The sequence below is a fragment of the Delphinus delphis genome, chromosome 15, assembly GCF_949987515.2.
Source record: "Delphinus delphis chromosome 15, mDelDel1.2, whole genome shotgun sequence".
Classification (NCBI taxonomy): domain Eukaryota; kingdom Metazoa; phylum Chordata; class Mammalia; order Artiodactyla; family Delphinidae; genus Delphinus; species Delphinus delphis.
The window spans coordinates 51,357,587-51,376,338 of NC_082697.1; the positions used below are offsets into that span (position 1 = coordinate 51,357,587).

Sequence of the window (18,752 nt, forward strand, 5' to 3'; positions counted from 1 at the left end):
TTGGACAGGCTGAACATGGGGTGACCCAACCCTGTGTGTCACCATCCTTCATGGAAGGGAGGCTCAGTCCCACTCTTGCAAGCCCAGACTCAGTTGGGGTCAAAGGGCTGTCTCCTGGTGTGATCACTGCGGTCTCCAGGGTTAGATGGGTTAATAGGCCAGCTCCTCTTGTGGACACGCCTGCCTGTGGGATACAGTGATACAGTCCTGATACAGTCTGCTACACTGTCCCCTGGCCACTTGCCTCTGTAATACTGTCTCCTTCCTGTAACATAGTAACTCATTCAGAGCCTCCCCTGCCAGCCACGCCCACATTTCTGGGCCTGGCTCACCCCCACCCCCACCCCCAGCTGTGTTTAGGCTGGGCCTGGGGTGCCTGCCTGCCCTCTCCAGCTGCTGGGGGGAGCAGCTGAGCCCTCCAGGCCTGGCGCCAGGGCCCCAGTCCCTGACAGGGGTGGAGGAGCCTGGGGGGCTAGGTGGGGGCCTGTCCCGGCTGTCAGCACCCATGATGGATGAGGGGTGAGCAGGGAAGAGGCCTGAGGGGGCGGGCGGGGGCTGCCCCCTGGGGTCTGCCAGCCCAGCGGAGCCTCTGCTACTCACAGTGGGGGGAAGTGGATGTGGGCCCCCACATAGCAGAGGTGTTTAAAGGCCCAAAACGTGGGTGTCCTCTCACTCTGCCCTCATCATGAGCACCTGGGCCTTCCCCTCCACCCTTTTCCTGCTCTGCTTGACTTCGGAAAGCCTGCAAGGCTGTGAGAGCAGGCAGCAGGGCTGCTGGCGGGTCTGGGCAGCTGAAGTTGGGGCTTGGAGTGTAGGTAGAGCATTGGGCCAGATGCTGGGGCTCCAGAGAGAAGGAGGGGAGGGTCTGTGAATCTGGGCTGGGCAGGGCTTTGGGAGACTGGGGGATAGTTGCCTGGGGTCCCTGCCCTGAGTCAGGACCCCCCTTCCTCCCCTAGGGCTACCTCCATTGTCTCCTAGCCTGGGGAAAGGTAAGTGGATCCTCCAGGCTCTGGGGTCAAGGAAGAGGGCCTGGTCTTCCCCTCACAGGGGTCTGGGAGTTCTCTGGGGGAGCACCCCAGATGTTCCCTGCTCTGGGATCCAGATCTGGGGCCCAGGAGAACACAGGGTCATCTGTGTCTTCCTGGCAGGTGACCTTGTTCACGTCAGCTCAAGTGTGAGAAACAGACAGCTCGCACCCTTGGAACTGAGTTGAGATGGGGCAGAATCTCAACCCTGGGTGTGAGAACATCAGGGCTGGAGGAAGGCCTGGAGTTGGTTTTGCGGGGTGGGGGTGGGGCAGATTGCGACAGGAAAGGGGAAGGACATCGCTGGCAGTGACACAAGGCAAAGGCGTGGAGGTAGGACAGGAAGGGAGGAGACAAGGCGAGTTGGGGCGGGGCCAGGGGTGGGGTGTCCGGAAAGGTCTTCCCTCCAGGGACCTGTGGGGCCCTACAGGTGGGAGAGGGGCTTCCTCCTGAGACCTGACACACCTAAGCTGCAGGAGAGAGACTTCGGGGCTGGGGGACGAGGATGGGATTTCCAGGAAGGGAGGAGTTCAAGTAAGAATGGAGGCCAGAAGTGCAACTGCCCCTGGAAGAGGGTACAGGGGGATCTGCTCCCAGGGGTATGGCCCAGACGCCTCCCTCCACGCCAGGGACTCTTCCACTTCTCCTGCCCCTGCCACCAGTCTGCTCACCCTCCAGTGACCCCAGGGCACCTGAGGCCCAGAGACGGGGGTGTGCTCTCTTGCTTTGCAGGGAGCATCCAGATTCAGCTCTTTGCTGCCTCCTAAGTCACCCTCTCTTCCTGACCCCACAGGCTTAGGAGGCTTGAATGGCTATCCATCAGGTAAAGCTGGCTGAGGGGTGGCGGGCGGGGCAGTTCTGTGTCCTCGGAATAAGAGCAGGGCACCCAGCTCCTGGCCCCTCCTGCCCCCCAGGCTCAACTTCCCGTTTCCCCCACAGGCTATGGCCCCCCCAGTGGTCTAGGAGCAGGTAAGGCATGGGCAAATGGGATTTGGGTCTGGGGGAGACAGCCATCTCAGAAACACTTAAGGACCACACTGCTGCACTTTCCCCCCCCACCCCAGCCCTGGGTGGAGAAGCCCACCCACCACCCTTCCTGCAGGCCTTGTCCTTTCCCTCCTACATACCTCTCCCCTGCCCTAGGAATCCACCAAGGCGGTTCTGTTGTCTCACCATGTACACGCCTCGGGGGTACAACTCTTTCCTGTCCCTGCTTGTTCCCCGGTTGCCCACAGAACCCAACTCCAGGGCGGGCAAGCCCGGCTCACTGCAAGGCCCTGGGCCAGCTCAGAGCCAAAAGAAGGAAGGAAGGGGAGTGAGCTCCCAGGAGCCAGGGCCCCTCCTGTGTCCCCCACCCTTCTTGGGAAGAATGGACTGGAGCTGAGTTCCCACAGGCCCTGGCTCAGAATGGCTATGGGGTGGAGGGTGTCCTGGGTCTCTCACCGGCTCACTGCGTCTCCCCCAGGCTTCCGAGAGGGTGTTTAACCTCAGAAGCCAGGTGGGCCCTGCTTGGCCCTGGCTCTCTCTCTGTCTCCCCACCCTTCTCTCACACCCCTCACCTCTATCTCTTCTCCCAGGATTCCGCACTGGGCATGGGCTAGAAGCCCAGCCAGGTGAGTGGTGGAGCTGGGCATTGCCCATCCCCCTGCTCACTCCCAGGCCTCGGAGCAGAGGGCAGGATTTGTGAATGATTCCAGGGGGTGAAGGGACAGACAGAGAGCCTTCAAGTTTGCTGTTTCTGGTGCGGTCCAAGGGTCCTGCACCCTCACCCCAAACCCACCCAGTTCATGGCTTCCTCTCCCCACAGGTCCTCCAGCTCCCAATGGCTAGGGAACAGGTGGAGGTGGGGCCAGGATTCTAGGGGCACCCCTGACATGGGGTCTCCTGAGACCCTCAGTTGACCCCCATCCCCCTCTCAGGCATTGGAGGGGTCGTGAAACCCCAGAAGTCCGGTGAGCCTCGCCCTACCTGTCTCTCCTCATCTCTCTGCCCCTCTCCCTTACCCTCTCCTGCCCTGTGTCCCCAGGTGTCTCTCCAGAGTTTAGGAACGGGAATGGGCTGGGAGTCAGGGCCTTCCCAGGTGCTGCCACCCAGCCAGGTGAGGAGGTTCCGGGAAAAAGATGGGTTTGGATATGAGGGGTGGGGAGGATACCACTGGGTCTTCCCCCAGGCTCCCTCAGGGCACAACTGGTGACTCACTGGAGGCAAAGGGAAAGACCAAAACTGTTCCAGTTGTCTGGTTTGGGGAATGGAGACCAAGGGCACCCCTGCTCCACCCCTACCTCAGCTGGGACCACAAATGCCCCCACCTTAGCCCTCAGCTCATGGAACCCCAGGAAGAGGCTTGTTCCCTGGGGTGCCCTCATCTACTGCATCTCTCTCCCCAGGCTTTTGAAGGGGGGTGAAACCCCAGAAGCCAGGTGAGACCTGCTCCATGACCGCCCCTCTGCCCACCTCTCCATCTACCTGCCCTTTGAAGCCCCAGCCCCTCCCCCCATCCTTCCCTCTGGCTCTGTCTCCCCAGGATATGGAAATGGGCTGGGAGCTGGTGACTTCCCAGGGCCGGGAGCCCAGGCAGGTGAGGGCACCTGGGGCACCACCCTGTGGTCCAGGGAGGGGGAAGGCGTGAACAGAGCTGGAATCAGGGAACCCAGAGAGAGTTGCGTTCTGGGGGGAGGGCAGGGGCTCAGCCTGGGAGGAGGCATGAAACCTCCGAAGCCAGGTGAGCCCTGCCCTGCCCATCTTGGCACTCTCCCCACCCATTTCTATCCTGGCCCCTTCTGCCTGCTCCAACCTGCCAGCCCACAGCCAACAGTGCCACCTCTGTGTCCCCAGGATTTGGGAGCAGAAATGGATTCAGCATTGGTGCTTTTCCAGCCAGGGGGCTGCAGGGAGGGGCAGGCAAGCGGGGTTCAGGGTCCTGGCCCACACTCTTAGGAGAGGGGCTGGTAGGGGTCAGTGTCAATCTCTCTGTCACTCCCCAGGGCTGGGAGGGGGCATAAGACCTCAGAAACCAGGTGCGGGGGAGACCTCTCACCCTGTCCCCAGCCCTGCCACTCTGCCACCCTCCCAGGGACTGCTCCCTTCATTAGCCGCTGCTGCCACTCCTCTGGCTTGAGCTGTGGTCTTGGAGAGGCTCTTCCAGACTTCCAGTTCCCTCTCTGGGCATGCTCCAGGGGAATAACTTTTGGGGGGCACAAAGGTTGTGGGGTGAGGACACCACAGGAGGTGTGGGCCCACCCAGCACTGGCTGGGCTCCAGCCTCTACCCTCCTCCTCTCCACAGGCCCCATGGCTCAGAATGGCCAGGGACCAGGTAGGGGAGGGGTGGGAGGAGCTGGAGGCACGTGCTTGGGTTCGGGGTTCACAGGAGCTCTAGGCTCCCTCACCGAGTCTCCGTCTCTTTCTCAGGAATTGGAGGGAGCGTGAAACCTCAAAAGCCTGGTGAGCCCCACCCTGTCCCTATGTCCCTGTCCTCTGCCCCCCATCGTCCCTCCACCCCCACCCCTGCTCCCCTTACTCACTCCTGCTCTGTCTCCCCAGGACAGGACTCAGCAGCAGGAATGGGCTAGGAGCTGGGGCCTTCCCAGGAGTTGGAGCCCAGCCAGGTGAGGGCACCTGGGGTCCTAGAAAGGAGGGAGGGGGAGGGCAGAAACTTGATTTCTTGGGGGAGAATAAGGGCTGGGAGGGGTCCACATTGCATGTGGCTCAGTTCTTCTTTCCCCAGGCTTAGGAGGGGGCATGAAACCTCAGAAACCAGGTGAGACAGAGACCCTGCCCTTCCGTCCCACCATCTTAATTCTGTCCCTGTCCATCCCTGTCCTTGTCCCCATCCCAAGTCCTCCCCCAATCCACTGCTCACATATGGCTTTTCCTCTCCAGGACAGGGCATGGGCCATGGCCTGGGGGCCCAGCCAGGTGAGGGTGGCTAGGGCCCAGGCTGCTGGGGGAGGGAGAGATCACTGCTGGCCACCACTCTGGGCTCCTAACAGGGGGCCTCTTAGAGGCTCACTCATTCCACCAACTTTCCCAAGTGCCTGCCTGAGCCCGACCTTGGCTGCACACTGCAGACCGAGCCGGTCAACCCTGACCTGGCTGCAGACCCGCTGGGCCCAGTGCCCAAGCCAGGACCCCCAGGTGCTGTTGCAGGCTGTGGTCAGGACTGGGGGACAATCCACCAGAGGTGGAAAGCCAGAGGACACAGCCCGAGGCTGGAGGCCTGGGGGGACTTGAACCTGGCAGTGGGACACACCTTTGTGGTTTTAAGCAGGGAGCAAAAGACCTTGTCTACCTGGAGTAGGCAGGGGTTGGAGAACTTGGGGAGAAGTCTGCTGGCGTTTCTGGGTGGGAGGTGGGCTTGGGTCCTGGCATCCAGAGAGGGAGCAGGGAGGAGCGAGGATGTTAAGACCCCAGGAATCTTCTGGGCCAGAGAGATGGAGGAAGGCTGGATCTGGGATCCCATCTCTCAACCGCCTCAGTCTCCCCAGCCCTTTTCCTATCACAGGTCCCCCCAGTGAGCTCCCCACCCCTCTTGTGAACCTAGCTAGGTTGAATGGAGGGATGTTGAAGGGGAGGGCAGGGGTCTGGGTAGGCGGGGAGGCTGGGGCTCACTCTCACTTCAGTGCCATCCAAATTTCCTGTGTCACACCCACCCCCCCATAGGTCTCATAGCTCTAAATGGCTTTGGACCAGGTAGAGAGGGGACCAGGGCTGAGTTGGGGGGGCGGAGACCCAAAGGTGGGGGTTTCTGGAAAGGAAAACGCCAGAAGCTAGGTGAGCCATGCTCTGCTCTGTTGGGCTCTGTCTGTCATCTCTGCATCTGTGCTCCTGATCTCTCAGGAGTCCTGAGACTCCTGATCTCGTCTGAGTCCCTGATCTCTCCTCAGGCCTCTTGCTCTGTCTCCCCAGGGTTTGGGACCGGGAATGGAGCCCAGCCGGGTGCGACCCCAGAGCTCTAGGGGTGCAGGGCTCACCGAGGGGGTGGCTGATGCAGGGGTGGAGGTGCTGTCCCTAGCTCTGAGGGGACGGGGATCCGGGTGGACTCACTGGACAGTCTCCTTCTCTTCCCCAGGCCTCTGAGAACTGAAATCTCAGAAGCCAGGTGAGACCCGCCCTCCCATCTGGCGTCACACAACAAATACTCCTTCAACAAACATCCCCAGGGCAGCCCAGCCAGGTGGGGTGGCAGGCCTTCCCGAGCCTGGGCAGCAGGAGGAGGCAGGCAGGAAAGAAGCGTGAATGTAACGGGGTCATATTCTGGGGAGGTGGAGGCAGAGGTGGGGGCCCGCTGGCCGTGCCCCACTGAAAATCTTGAGCTGGGGCATCTGAGAGAGGACCAGAGAGGGTACAGGCTCTGGAAATGGCTGGGGGCCAAGGAGGCGGGAGCTCATGCCCAGAGCAGAGCATGTGGTTGGTAAGGGGACGTCAAGGTGTCCACCTTCCTGGCTGGTTGGTGTGGGTGGTGGTGGTGACACCAACCAGACGGGACTCAGGCAGCTGGGATGGCGTTCAGGCTCCACAGGGAGGCTGGACCCCAGGAGGAGGCCGAGGGCCCGGCTGGGGGTGGGGTGGGGGGGGAGAGCTAAAGGACCTTTCTTTGTGCAGGGGCCTCAGAGAGGCTGTACCCAGAGCCCCTGTCTCCTGCCCCCAGGCCCTGCAGCTCAAAATGGCTATGTAGCAGGCAGGGGTGGGCCTGCCTGGAGATGCTAGGGAGGTCCAGGGATGGGGCCAGGAGCCCTAACCTGCCCCCCGTCTCTCCACCAGGCTTCGGAGCTAGTGTGAGACTCCAGAAGCCAAGTGAGCCTTGTCCGGGCATGTCTCTCCACCTCCCTGCAAACCCTAATCTCCCCTCCCCCTATTCACACACCCGTCTCCATCTGTCCCCCCAGGATTTGGGAATAGCTACAGGCTGGGAGCCCAGCCAGGTGAGACTGGTGGGCTCTGGGGTGTGGTCCACATCTAGGCATTCTCTCCCATCTCCCAGGCCTTCAAGAGGCAGGACTGGTGAAGGATTAAGAGGGGGTCGGGGAGAGCCTCCAGGGTTCTGGCTTGGCTCTGTACGGGGGATCACAAATCCTTGCCTCTAACTTAGCCAGGGTCCCCAACCCCCTGCTCATCCCTCCATCCCTCACAGGCCCCCCAGCTCAGAACTGAGGGGTTGGGAGAAGCTGGAGGCTGGGCGAGGAGGAGAGAGGAGGGGGCAAGGTGGTCCCCACCCAGACTCTGTTCTGAGGGTCCTCTCCTGGGCTCCTTGGAGAGGGCAGAGTTGGTAATGGAATGCAGCAGAGGAGGCTCCAAGTTTTCTGGTCCCTAAACTGGGAGGAAAGGGAAGCCCAGTTTCTGGCCTCCTGTGTTCCTCAACCCCTCCCCACCCCCTGCACCTCCTGCCCATGCCCACAGGGTCTGCGGTTCCCATGCTACGGACCAGGTACAGGAGTGGGTGCTGGGGGCAGATGCCAGGGTTCTGGAGGAGAGGCTCAGAGGGGGGTCATGGGTCCCTTACCTGCTCCCATCTCTTTCTTCTCCAGGCATTGCTGAGGCCATGAAGCCTCAGAAGCCAGGTAAACCCTCACTTTCTCTCTTACCACCCTGTGATATTGTGATTTATAAGAAGAAATATGTATGTTTAATCTTCCTCACATTCCTGGCACTGTGCTCCTGAAAGCGTTGGAATTTCCTGGAGAGAGGAGAGAGAGAGAGAGAGAGAGAGAGAGAGAGAGAGAGAGAGAGAGAGAGAGAGAGAGAGAGAGAGAGAGAGAGAGAGAGAGGGAGAGAGAGAGAGAGAGAGAGAGGGAGGGAGGGAGGGAGGGAGGGAGAGAGAGAGAGAGAAGGAGGGAGGGAGGGAGAGGGATTTGTCTTCTGTTATGTTAATGAGGTGACTTTTGGAAAGCCCCTAGGTCATCTGAGGGTGGGGGCTGGTTGCCAGGAAAAGCAACCATGTGATTGGAAGGTTGGAACTTTCAGTCCCACTCCATGACCTCCACGGAGGGGAGAGGGGCTGGAGGTCAGTCACCACTGGTCAATGATTTAATCAATCATGCCTATGTAATGAAGCCTCCATAAAACCCCAAAAGAACAGGATTTGGAGAGCTTCTGGGCTGGTGAACACCTGGAAGTGCTGGGAGGGTGGCTCTTTGTGCCTTCCCACGTGCCTTGTCCCTTGCATCTCTTTTAACTGGCTGTTCCTGAGTTATATCCTTTTATAATAAATCGATTATCTAGTAAGTAAAATGTTTCCCTGAGTTCTGTGAGCCGCTCTAGCAAATTAATCAAACCCAAGGAGGAGGGGGTGGTGGGAATCTCTGATCTACAACCAGTTGGTCAGAAGCACAGGTGACAACTTAGACTGGAAATTGGTGCTTGAAATGTGGAATGGGGGTGGGGGGAGAAGTCTGAGCCTTTGACCTGTGGGATCTGATGCTGTCTCCAGGTAGACAGTGTCGGACTTGAATTAAATTGTAGGACACCCAGATGGTGTCTGAGAATTGCTTGGTGGTGTTGGAAAAACCCCAGAATTGGACTTGGTGTCAGAATTGGACCCCCCACTTCTCTTACCCCCAGAAACTGTCTACTGCCCCCACTTTATTCTTCCTCATAACCCCCCACTCTGTCTCCCCAGTTTATAGGAATGGGCTGGGAGTTGGAGCCTTCCCAGGTGAAGGGCCCCAGCCAGGTGAGGGGGGCAGGGTCAGGCCCTGCAGTTCCGGGAGGTGGGGAAGAGGGGGCACAGGGCACACTGGGCAAAGAGGAAGAGAAGGGGCAGGGTGGGGTCCACCTGTCACTCAGCCTCTGTCTGTCTCTCCCCAGGCCTGGGAGGGGGCTTGAGCCCTCCGAAGCCAGGTGAGTCCATCCCTGCCTCCCTTCTGCCCCTTCTGAAGTCTCCCCCACCCAGCCCCTGCCCTCATGCCCACACTTCCTCCCAGCATACATATCAGGGAATGGGCTGCAGCTCCCTCCAGGTGAGCTCAGTGGTGGCCTCAGTAGGGGAGACAGAGGGCTCCTTTCTGGGGAAGGGCTGGTCGGGTCTGAGGCAGCCTCTGTCTCTCCTGCAGGTCTGGGAGGGGGTTTGAAACCTCAGAAACCAGGTGAGCCAGAGCCCTCCCCATCCCTGTCCTGCACCTCCTCCTGCTGTCCTTCCAGAACCCCCCTGCCCAATACTGTCCCTCACATCCCTGCTTTTCCTCTCCAGGATATGGCAATGGCAATGGGCTGGGGGCCCAGCCAGGTGAGGGGGCAGGGAACAGAGGGAAGTGGGGGGATATTGGAAGGTGGAGGGCAAGGTGGGCAATAGCAGGAACCACATCAGGTGGCTGAGTCACCTTGTCCCCAGAGCAGATTGTGGCCCGTGGGAGCTGGGCTTTTTCTGGCCTGGCCACTCTCTCCCCTGGAAGGTGTGTCTGCCCTAGAAGCCACCACAGGCGGATGGCTTGGCCATGTGGAGGCCAGGAGGGCAGCCTGGGGGCAGCACTGGCCTGGGCTCACTGCCCCCTCCCTTCCTCTCCATCTAGGTCCCTGCAGTGGTGGGGTCCCTCCGTGGCTTCTTGCCAGGCCTCCCACTCCAGGGATCCCTTCAGATAAAGCAGGTGGCTGGGGCCTGAAATCCCAGCCCCCTCCCCCAGTGCAGAACGGCAAGTTCCCAGGTCAGTGCGGATAAGGGACCTGAGGGGCCCTGGCGGGTACCTGGTCCCAGGAGGGGCTGGGCCTGGCTGGGCCACTCAGAATCCCCCAGGCCTGATCTCCAGCAAGTCAGTGAGGAAAAGCCTGAACTCTGGCCCTGAGACCCCACATGACCCCCAATATGACAGCTCCCCCAGCCCCTTCCCCCATGGCAGTCTGCGACATTCCACACCTGCCCCACCCTGGGCTCACTCCTGTCCCCTGGCTTTCCTTCTAGTTCCTACTCCAGCCATCCAGTGGGGGCCGAAACCTCAGGAAGCAGGTGTGCATCTGCCTTCCCTGCCCCACCCCATGCCAGATCAGATCATTCCTCCATCTCCCTTGTTCCCTGGGTCATCTCAGGTGTTCAGGCACTTTAAGGGCCAGGAAGTCCCTCTCCGAGTCTACCCTTGGTATCTCTTGCTGCTTTCATATCTCATTTCTTCTGGTTCCATTCCCTGTGGATGAGGAGAGTCCCTTACTCCTCAGAGTCTGGAAGGTCCATACTGGACCCCCAAGGAGTTTGGGAAAGTCTGGGTCCTCCCTGCTCATCTCCATTCCCCTCACAGGGTACCAGCCTCCGAATGGCTACAGACCAGGAGCAGAACTGGGTGAGGAGGCCCTTCGCCTGAGTTCTCCCTCCTCTCCCCTCCAACAGCGCAGGAAGCAGGGAGGCGAAACCGGCTATCTCTGACCCCTGTTTCCTCTCCCCCAGGCTTTGGTGGTGGCCTCAAGCCCCAGAAAGTCGGTGAGCCCCCGGGTCCCCATCTTGGGCATGAGCTATGTCTCCCTCACAGTGAGTGCTCCTTGTCTGTCTGTCAGTCTCCGTCCTTATCCACCCAGCGATTATGTACTATGCACTGGACCACAGTGGTGGCCAGAGCCAGGGGGATCCTGTCTCAGGTGAGGGCAGAGTGACAGACTCAGCAGGCAGAAAGGGAAGTGCCCAGAGGGAGGGAGGGACAGCTTCCAGAAGGTGGGCTCCACTGGGTTAGCTGGATGATGGTGGGGGATTGTGGGAGGTCCTCTCTAGGCTGCCTCTGAGTCAGTCTGTCTGTCTGCCCCTCCCTGTCCATGAGCAGGTCACCCTGGCCCCCCCCAGTGCTGCCCCCGCCCCATTCCAACCAGCCCCTCTCCCACCGCTGTCCTACAGGTTTTGGTTACAGGAATGGTGGTCTGGGATCCGGGGTCTTCCCTGAGGCCCGCGCACAGCCAGGTGCCTGGGGCTGCTGGGTAGGGTGGGGTGGGGGTTTCTGGGCTCAGGGGCTGCTCCTGCCTCTGACCTTCCCTTTCTTCCTCCAGGGTTCCCTGGGACTGATGGCTTTTGGAATGGTGAGTTGGACCCAGGGGACACCGTGCAGGGGGTGGGGGAAGGGATGTCCAGGGGCGGGGCAGGAGTCAGCCTGGTCTCTTGCAGGGTATGAGAGGGCAGCAGTTGTGCGCCCCAATGTGGCTGCTCCAGCCCCTGGAGGAAATGGTAAGAAATGTTGGGGGAGCAGAGGGAACCCTAGCAAGGGTGGCGGGGACCAGGCCGAGTGGGTGAGGGACTCTGAGACCCTGGAAGGACTGGGGCATCCTGAATGTACAACTCCAGTGGGCAGGAGTCCCAAGCCGGCTCTCCTCCTTCAGGTCAGGCCGGGGCCCCGAGGGGCTCTCCCTGGCCCTCCCTCCAGCCCTGGGGGGCCAACTTGAGGCCTAGATATGGGGCCAGAGGTGCATATCCAGAGGTCAGGAGCCAGCCAGGTAATGGGGTGTGTGGGAACGGGTCATCAGGGGTCGGGTAGCTGTGGAGAACTGGGCTCTGGGCCCTGGGGCTAGCCGTACAGCCCACCTTATAGCCCTGCAGAGATGGAGGGAGGGCACTCCTGGTGGAGGGAGTAGCAGGGGGACAGGAGGGACTCAGTGTTCTCACCTCTGCCCCTCCCCCCAGGGCCCTATGGGCAGCTGAGGCCAGAGCTGGGCCCTGGGCCCTTAGGTGAGTGGGGGTCTCCCAGGGCCTGGGGTAAAGCTGGGGTGGGCAGGAGGACTGCGAAGTCATCTGGTGACTGGGGTGCCCTGGCTTGTCTGTGTGCCTTAGGGGGCCCTGAGGTGAAGCGAGGCAGCAATGGCCTGATGGGAAATGGCTATGGAGGTGAGAGGGAATGCAGGGCCCCTGCCCCCACTCATCCCATGCCACCATCGTTGCCCCTCCAGGCTGCACTGGGGGACACCCCCAGCCCTCGGGGGGGACATATAGCCAGCTCTCAGGCTACCTGTGTGTGTCTGCTGGGTGACTGGCCTCAGAGGCTAGGGGAGGGAGAGGACTCATGTCCCCCAGGAGGTAAGGAGGGAGACAGGGCTCACCACGGCCCTGCTCTGCCTCTTCCCACGCTGCTGCCCTCTTGGGAAATGCTGAGCTCCAGAGCAGATTTACTGCCCACTCTGAGCTCCTCTGTATCAGAGCCTGGTCTGCCTGGCGAGGCTGGCCAGACCCTCGGGCTTGGCCTCTGGCCTGGGGTCTCCTGTGGGCTGGAACTATCAATAAAGGCAATGTGCTTCCCTGTTTGCCTCTGTGGGCTGTGTGCAGGGGATCACTGTCTGGGTTGGGGGCCAGCTGGGGGCCCCTTATTCATTCCTTCAACAAACATCAACACAGCTGTGTGCCAGGGGCTGTGCTCCAGATGGGAGAGATGTGAGAACTCAGGCCTGCCCTTGGGGAGGGGGGCATCACGTGGTCACAATCTGGCGATGGAGCCATGTCCAAGTTAGGGGACTTGTGCGTCATTTGTGTTTTAATTTATAATTAACTTATTAAAATGATCCAACTAAAAATCTCATTTTCCTTAAGCCATTATAGTTGCTTCCAGACCTCATTTTATTGATTGACCTTATAATGTGGATGTAAAACTCACTTCACATTCTTTGATTAGTACTCAATTAGATTATAAATTTGACAGATCAGCTTCTCCCTAAATATTTAGCATGCTTTACAAGCCTGATTAATTCAATTCCCTTAGACACTTCAAATAATTACACACATAATCTACTTGATCTCTTAACAGGGTGAGGGAGTGGCGTACGTGTGTACAAATCCAACCAGCAACTTCTTCCTAAGCACTTAAGGGGCTTTTGGAAATGAGCCCCTCTTGGAAATGAATAAATTAGACATTTAATATCTCAGATTACTGAACACTTTCAAACATTTTAAAAAGCCAGTTACTAATCCAATGTCAATAATCAGTGCTACTGGATTGCTTCGTTTTCTCATCCCGTGATTATAAGTTTAATCACCCAGAAATGTGGAAGCAAATTACTCTCCTAGGCTGGGTCCAGAATGGAGGTTGCACAATTGGGGATTGATCTGCTATTCTGAACTTTGACCAAGGGCTTGGCTAGTCCTGGAACCAGTCTCTTTGAGACTCTGTTCTGAGCTGTGCCTTCCCAAGCCTACACCTTTTGCAATCTGGTGAAGTTTTGTCTTAACTGAAGAATTCCAGCTGAATAGAGTTGAGGGGATTTGGCACCCTATGAGGAACTCAGCTTGTCTTTCTGTGGCCTGATTTAGGATAACAAGTGTAGACCAAAATCTGACTGCAGTATGCACAAGGTTTTGGGTTGAACAACCTTGAGGAGTGTAAATGTATAAACATTATTGGAATTCCAGACTGATTTCTCTTAGCCTACCTCATTTAATTTGCTCTATTTGAGAATCATTATAGACTTTTGTTTTTTCACAGAAGTATTGATTCTTTAAAAATATAATCTTGGGCTTCCCTGGTGGCGCAGTGGTTGAGAGTCCGCCTGCCAATGCAGAGGACACGGGTTCAAGCCCTGTTCTGAAAGATCCCACATGCCGCGAGCGGCTAGACTCATGTGCCACAGCTGTTGAGCCTGTGCTCTGGAGCCCGTGAGCCACAACTGCTGAGCCCACATGCTGCAACTGCTGAAGCCCGTGCGCCTGGAGCCCGTGTTCCACAGCAAGAGGGGCCACAGCGGTGGGAGGCCCGCGCACCACAACGAAGCGTAGCCCCTGCTCTCCACAGCTGGAGAGGGCCTGTGGACAGCAATGAAGACCCAACACAGCCAAAAATAAATTAAATAAATAAATTTATTAAAAATAAATAAATCCTGGATGTCATTTTTTTTTTTGTCATTTCTTTAAAAAAAAAAAATCATCTTGTGTTTCTCTGACCTGAGGTGTGGAATAACCCACATCGTCTCTTTACTGGAGAACAGGATTAAGAGGAGCGTTTGGGCACAGGGGCCACAGAGAAGAGGGTCTCAGTGAGGGCAGTGGATGATATCCTTTCTAACCCACTGAGAAATGTTCTAATATTGTTTTGTTTTTAATTAATTTATTTTATTTTTGGCCGCACTGGGTATTCATTGTTGCATCCGGGCTTTCTCTAGTTGCAGCAAATGGGGGCTACTCTTTGTTGTGGTGCTCGGCGTCTCATTGCGGTGGCTTCTCTTGTTGCGGAGCAAGGGCTCTAGGCGCGCCAGCTTCAGTAATTGTGGGTAGTTGTGGCTTGCGTGCTCTAGAGAGCAGGCTCAGTAGTTGTGGTGCCCGGGCTTAGTTGCTCCGCGACATGTGGGATCTTCCTGGACCAGGACTCTAACCCGTGTCCCCTATATGCACAGGCAGATTCTTAATCACTGTGCCACAAGGGAAGGCCTCTAATATTGTTTGTTTTTTTTAAAAATAAATTTATTTATTTATTTTTGGCTGCATTGGGTCTTTGTTGCTGTGCATGGGCTTTCTCTAGTTGTGGCAAGCAGGGGCTACTCTTTGTTCCGGTGCACAGGCTTCTCATTGTGGTGGCTTCTCTTGTTGTGGAGCACAGGCTCTAGGGGCACGGGCTTCAGTAGCTGTGGCACACGGGCTCAGTAGTTGTGGCTCGCGGGCTCTAGAGGGCAGGCTCAGTAGCTGTGGCGCAGGGGCTTATTTGCTCCGTGGCATGTAGGGATCTTCCCGCACCAGGGCTCGAACCCGTGTCTCCTGCATTGCCAGGCGGATTCTTAACCACTGTGCTACCAGGGAAGCCCTCTAATATGTTTTAATAAATATTTCTATATTCCAATTTTAAATAGATTGACCATTTCTCATTTTTTCCTGATTGTCACCCATCTGTGTTTACAACCGTTCTTAACAACGTTAACACAAATGCTGCATGTCAAGCTTTGCTTTTGAATTGATATCGTTTCATCTTTTCTGTAAGATCATTCATTGGGAATTTGCGTAGATCTTGACCTACACCAGGAGCATCATTCCAGAATCCCTAAGGGCAAACCCCCCCAAAAAAAGAGATCCATACACTCTCCACATTGGCTGTTGTAGGGAGGGAGGGCGGGGCTGTAGAGGGGGTTGCGTGGCTAAATGGACCCTCAGGCCAGTTGGGGGCGCCCACTGCACACGCAGCGCCTGGCCTCAGGGATGGTGAGGGGTGGAGCCTGCGGCAACTCGGAATACTATGATTGGCTGGAACTGAGGGGGGGGAGGGAAGAAGACGTTGACAGAGAGTGCTCCTGCCTCTGACTGGCTGCCAGTGACAGCTCGTGCCAGCCGGCGGGAGAAACGCACAGGTCGCCGGCGCATTGGCCTTTGATTGGGTGGAGCGCGGTGGCGCACGGCTCCGATTGGCTGGGTCTCTCGCAGGGCGGCGCGTGGCCACCTGCTGGAGAAACAAGGCCTCCGCGGACTATGCGCGCTCGGCCCTGGCGCGGCGGTGGTGGCCAAGCTGGCGTCCCGGCTTCCTCGCTCCCGCTCGCATCCGCGGCTGGCCCGCGCCCGCGCCCACTCGCGGTTAGGCCGGGCCCGCGCATCTCTATCCCTGACCCCACCGCCTGCTCCGTCCCTGCCGCACCCGCCGCTGCCCGGACTGCCGCCCGGCCTGAGCCCCGCGCCGCCGCCGCCGCCTCCCTCGGCGCTCGCGCTGGCCGAGCTGCCGCCGCTGCCCGCGCTCCCGCTGCGGCCCAAGCCGGTGGCGCCCTGGGGCCCCGGCGCCCACATGGCGCTGCCCGACCTGCCGCCCGAGGCCTGGTCTTCCGCGCCGCCCGCCGCCGCCCTCGCCCTGCAGGACCTACCGCGCCTCCCCGCGCCCGCGCCACCGCCCTCGCATCTGCCGTTACCGCCTCTGCCCGAGACCGCGGTCGCCGCCACGCCAGGGCCCGTGGGCGCGCGCGGCCGCCCGCCACTCAACACCGAGCCGCCCCCGCAGCCGCTGCCGCCGCTACCCACGCGGCCCTCGCCTTTCAACCTGCAGGCACCGCCTGCGCCGCTCGACCCCTGGCCGCTCGACCCCTGGCCGCTGCCCGCCTTTCCCCCGCCGCTGCCACTGCCGCCCCCGCCTCCGCACTTTTTCCTGTAGCCGCCGTGCTGAAGGCCCGGCCCTCCCCGCCCCGGAGGGGCTGCGGGCGGGTGAGTTGGCAGCCCTGCCTGGATTCAGAGGCTATGCCCCTCGCCGCCTTCCCCGCCGGCAGGTTCAGGGGCATGGGTCGGGGTCCGGCTTGGGGAAGAAGGAGGGCGTGTCGGGAGCAGCCCAGCTTTGGGGGAGGAAGGAGCAAGTCTGAAAATAAGCTCGTTTGAAAATTGGGGCCATTTCTTCCATTTTTCCTTACTATCCTACAGGAAGCCTTTTGCCTGGTCATTTGAGAATGTAACTAATTCCTTGTAGTGATAAACTGGCTGGTGATCTGGGCAGGTGGGGCTGGGATCCCACAGCACGCGGCTTGAGGAAATGAAAACAAAATTTAAAAATACTTTTACTAGAGTACGCAAAATGTCTCATTTTCCCTTGTACAGTAAAGGGTTTGGATGTCATCGCTAAGATCTTTCTCTGCTGAAGTTTGTATGGCTTCTTGGAAACTCAGAACCTGCCTTCCAAGTCTTAAGAAGTCAAACTTTCAGCTGAAATAGATCCTGGGGTCCCTTGGGCCTGGGCGCACGGGGAGAACAGCGGTGTTGATGGACAGTCGATACTGGGCCTTGGAACAAGAGTGTCACATGCAAGGGCTCTGAAGTCATCCCCAAGGGACAGGAAAGCTCCTAGGGTGAGTCATGAGAGGAAGCCCCTGTTCTCTCCTCATCCTTACTACCTCCCTTCACCACCCCCACCCCCCTTTCTCCCCAGCATGTACAACGCAGAATAAAGTTCCCTTTGTTACTCAGGTGGCTTGGGCTCAAGTAACCAGGCAGACGTCCTATCTCAGTGGGCTCTTCTACAGCAGCTCAGGAGTGGTATCAGGAAGCCAAATTGACCTTGGGAGACCTCTGAGAGCCTGGGACCTGCCAGCAAGAAAGGCAGTGTATGAGTTTCCTGAGACTGCTGTAGCAAATCACCACAAACTGGGTGGCTTAAAACAGAAATTTAGTCTCTCTTGGTTCTAGAAGCTGCAAGTCCAAAATCAAGGTATCCCAGGGCCATACTCCCTCCCAAGGCTCTAGGGGAGGATCCTTCCTTGACTCTTGCAGCTTCTGGTGGCTCCAGGTGTTCTTTGTTTATGGCTGCATCACTCCAATCTTTGCCTCCATCTTCATATGACCTTCTCCCTTGTAGCTGTGTCTCACATCTCCCTCTTGTTTTTCTCTTATGACACCTGTCATTGGATATAGGGCCCACCCTAAGTCCAGAATGCTCTCATCTTGAGATCCTTAAGTACACCTGCAAAGACCCTTTTTTCAAATAAGGCCATGCTGACACGTTCCTGGGCTTGGGACTGGACATAGTGTTGGGGGCCACCATCCAATCCATACAGGCAGTGTGCTCTCCCTTGTGGGGCTGGCCCACCTGCCACGCTGTCTTTCAGCTTCCCTAAAGCCTGTGTTAGGCCCTACCCCTTGCTGAACCTGAGCCTTGGGTGCCCTTGGAGTACTCACGCAGGATCCAAAGGCACTAGTGCCTTGATAAAACTCTCACTGGCACAGGAAAAAAAGTAGACCGACTTTCCCCTTTGCTGAATTGTGGCCGAGTTCGCATTCCTGCCAGCTTGCTGCTTCCTCTATGCTCTTTATGTCCTGTAGCCCTCCCCACTCTGAGCTGAGAATCAGACAGTAAACAGGAAGGACAAGACTGAATGTGGGCTCCTAAAGAAGACAGCACTCTCAGAGCTTCAGATGGCTAACTGCTGCTGGTTGTAAGCTGACAATTACGACTGATAATAAAGTTGTTACCCAGTCAATGGAGTCGGCCCCAGTTTACAAGTGAAACTGCCATTGTGCTCTTGATGAAATACTCCCGTCCCAAGTTAATACCTACAATAATACCTAAGGTGTGCAGGGCACTTGCGGCCTAGCCAGTGCCTTTGGCAACCCTGGAGGTAAGCAGGGCAGGCTTCTCCCTCTGGTTTGTAGCCAGGAGACACCCGAGATTAGGCGGACGTGACTTGCCCAGCAAGGTCCTGGGGTGGGGTTGACACCACGTCTGACCCCAGAGTTCACTGATCTGCATGCTGCGAGTGGAGAGCACTCTTTGCTTTCTGAGACGGGGACATGGACACGGTGAAAGTGAACCCGGGTGGAGGGTGGCTTCCCGTGTAATCAGATACAGATGTTGTTCTGTGCAGAGACTTCCCCATGACGCAGGGAGCCTCGAGGAGTGGGAGGAGGAGGGGATGGCTGGCTCTGGAGGAAAGGACAGGATGCAGGGAGGATGGCTTGAGGGAAGCTCAACATGGTGCGGGGTGGCCCGGCTGGGCTGCGGGCTGCATTGCCTTCGGGGAAAGAGGCACCAGGAGGCCCAGCTTACTCTCAGGAAGCTCAGCCAGCGTTGCTGGGCAGGGAGCTGGAGGCTTTGAAGTCAGTCTGGGGTTGCATCAGGCTTGTCCTGTTTCCCACGTGTTCTCTTGGCCAAGTTCCTTAGCTCTCTGAGCTTGCTCCCTTGTCTGTAAAATGGGGGCGTAAGTCCCTGAGAATTATTATGGGATGTCAGTGTTTCCTCTTTTCCTTTTGGTTCAGGAGCCAGGGGCTTTCTACCTGCAACTTCGGGGCCTCAGGTGCCTCCCCAGGGAAATGGGCGATGCAGCCTTTGGGGTTGTTGTGCAGCCCCCATAGCTACCTCCATACCCTTCCTGGCACCATGGTGGCCACAGTCAGTTC

The 18,752-nt window shown here is 58.1% G+C and overlaps 1 protein-coding gene across 1 annotated transcript; it reads left to right on the forward strand.

Moving 5' to 3' along the window:
- Positions 1–685: 685 nt before the first annotated feature.
- On the forward strand, positions 686–16,811 carry GREP1 (glycine rich extracellular protein 1). The gene is made up of 28 exons (XM_060030996.1): positions 686–752; positions 957–989; positions 1,819–1,848; positions 1,965–1,994; positions 2,603–2,638; positions 2,945–2,977; positions 3,052–3,123; positions 3,550–3,603; positions 4,311–4,340; positions 4,436–4,468; positions 4,573–4,632; positions 4,907–4,942; positions 5,933–5,962; positions 6,788–6,820; positions 6,913–6,948; positions 7,552–7,584; positions 9,076–9,108; positions 9,213–9,248; positions 9,376–9,663; positions 10,249–10,290; positions 10,395–10,475; positions 10,833–10,895; positions 10,982–11,011; positions 11,097–11,156; positions 11,309–11,422; positions 11,757–11,810; positions 15,275–16,076; positions 16,461–16,811. The coding sequence occupies exons 1-27, from the start codon at positions 686–688 to the stop codon at positions 16,024–16,026; spliced, it is 2,199 nt and encodes a 732-aa protein (XP_059886979.1). The 3' UTR covers positions 16,027–16,076; positions 16,461–16,811.
- The last annotated feature ends 1,941 nt before the right edge of the window (positions 16,812–18,752 follow it).

Excerpts from the sequence above, each read along its gene's own strand:
- GREP1 (XM_060030996.1), top strand. The coding sequence starts at position 686 with ATGAGCACCTGGGCCTTCCCCTCCACCCTTTTCCTGCTCTGCTTGACT. Across the intron at positions 3,604-4,310 it reads AGGGCCGGGAGCCCAGGCAG|GCCCCATGGCTCAGAATGGC; the intron begins GTGAGGGCACCT and ends TCCTCTCCACAG. Across the intron at positions 9,109-9,212 it reads TTTGAAACCTCAGAAACCAG|GATATGGCAATGGCAATGGG; the intron begins GTGAGCCAGAGC and ends TTTCCTCTCCAG.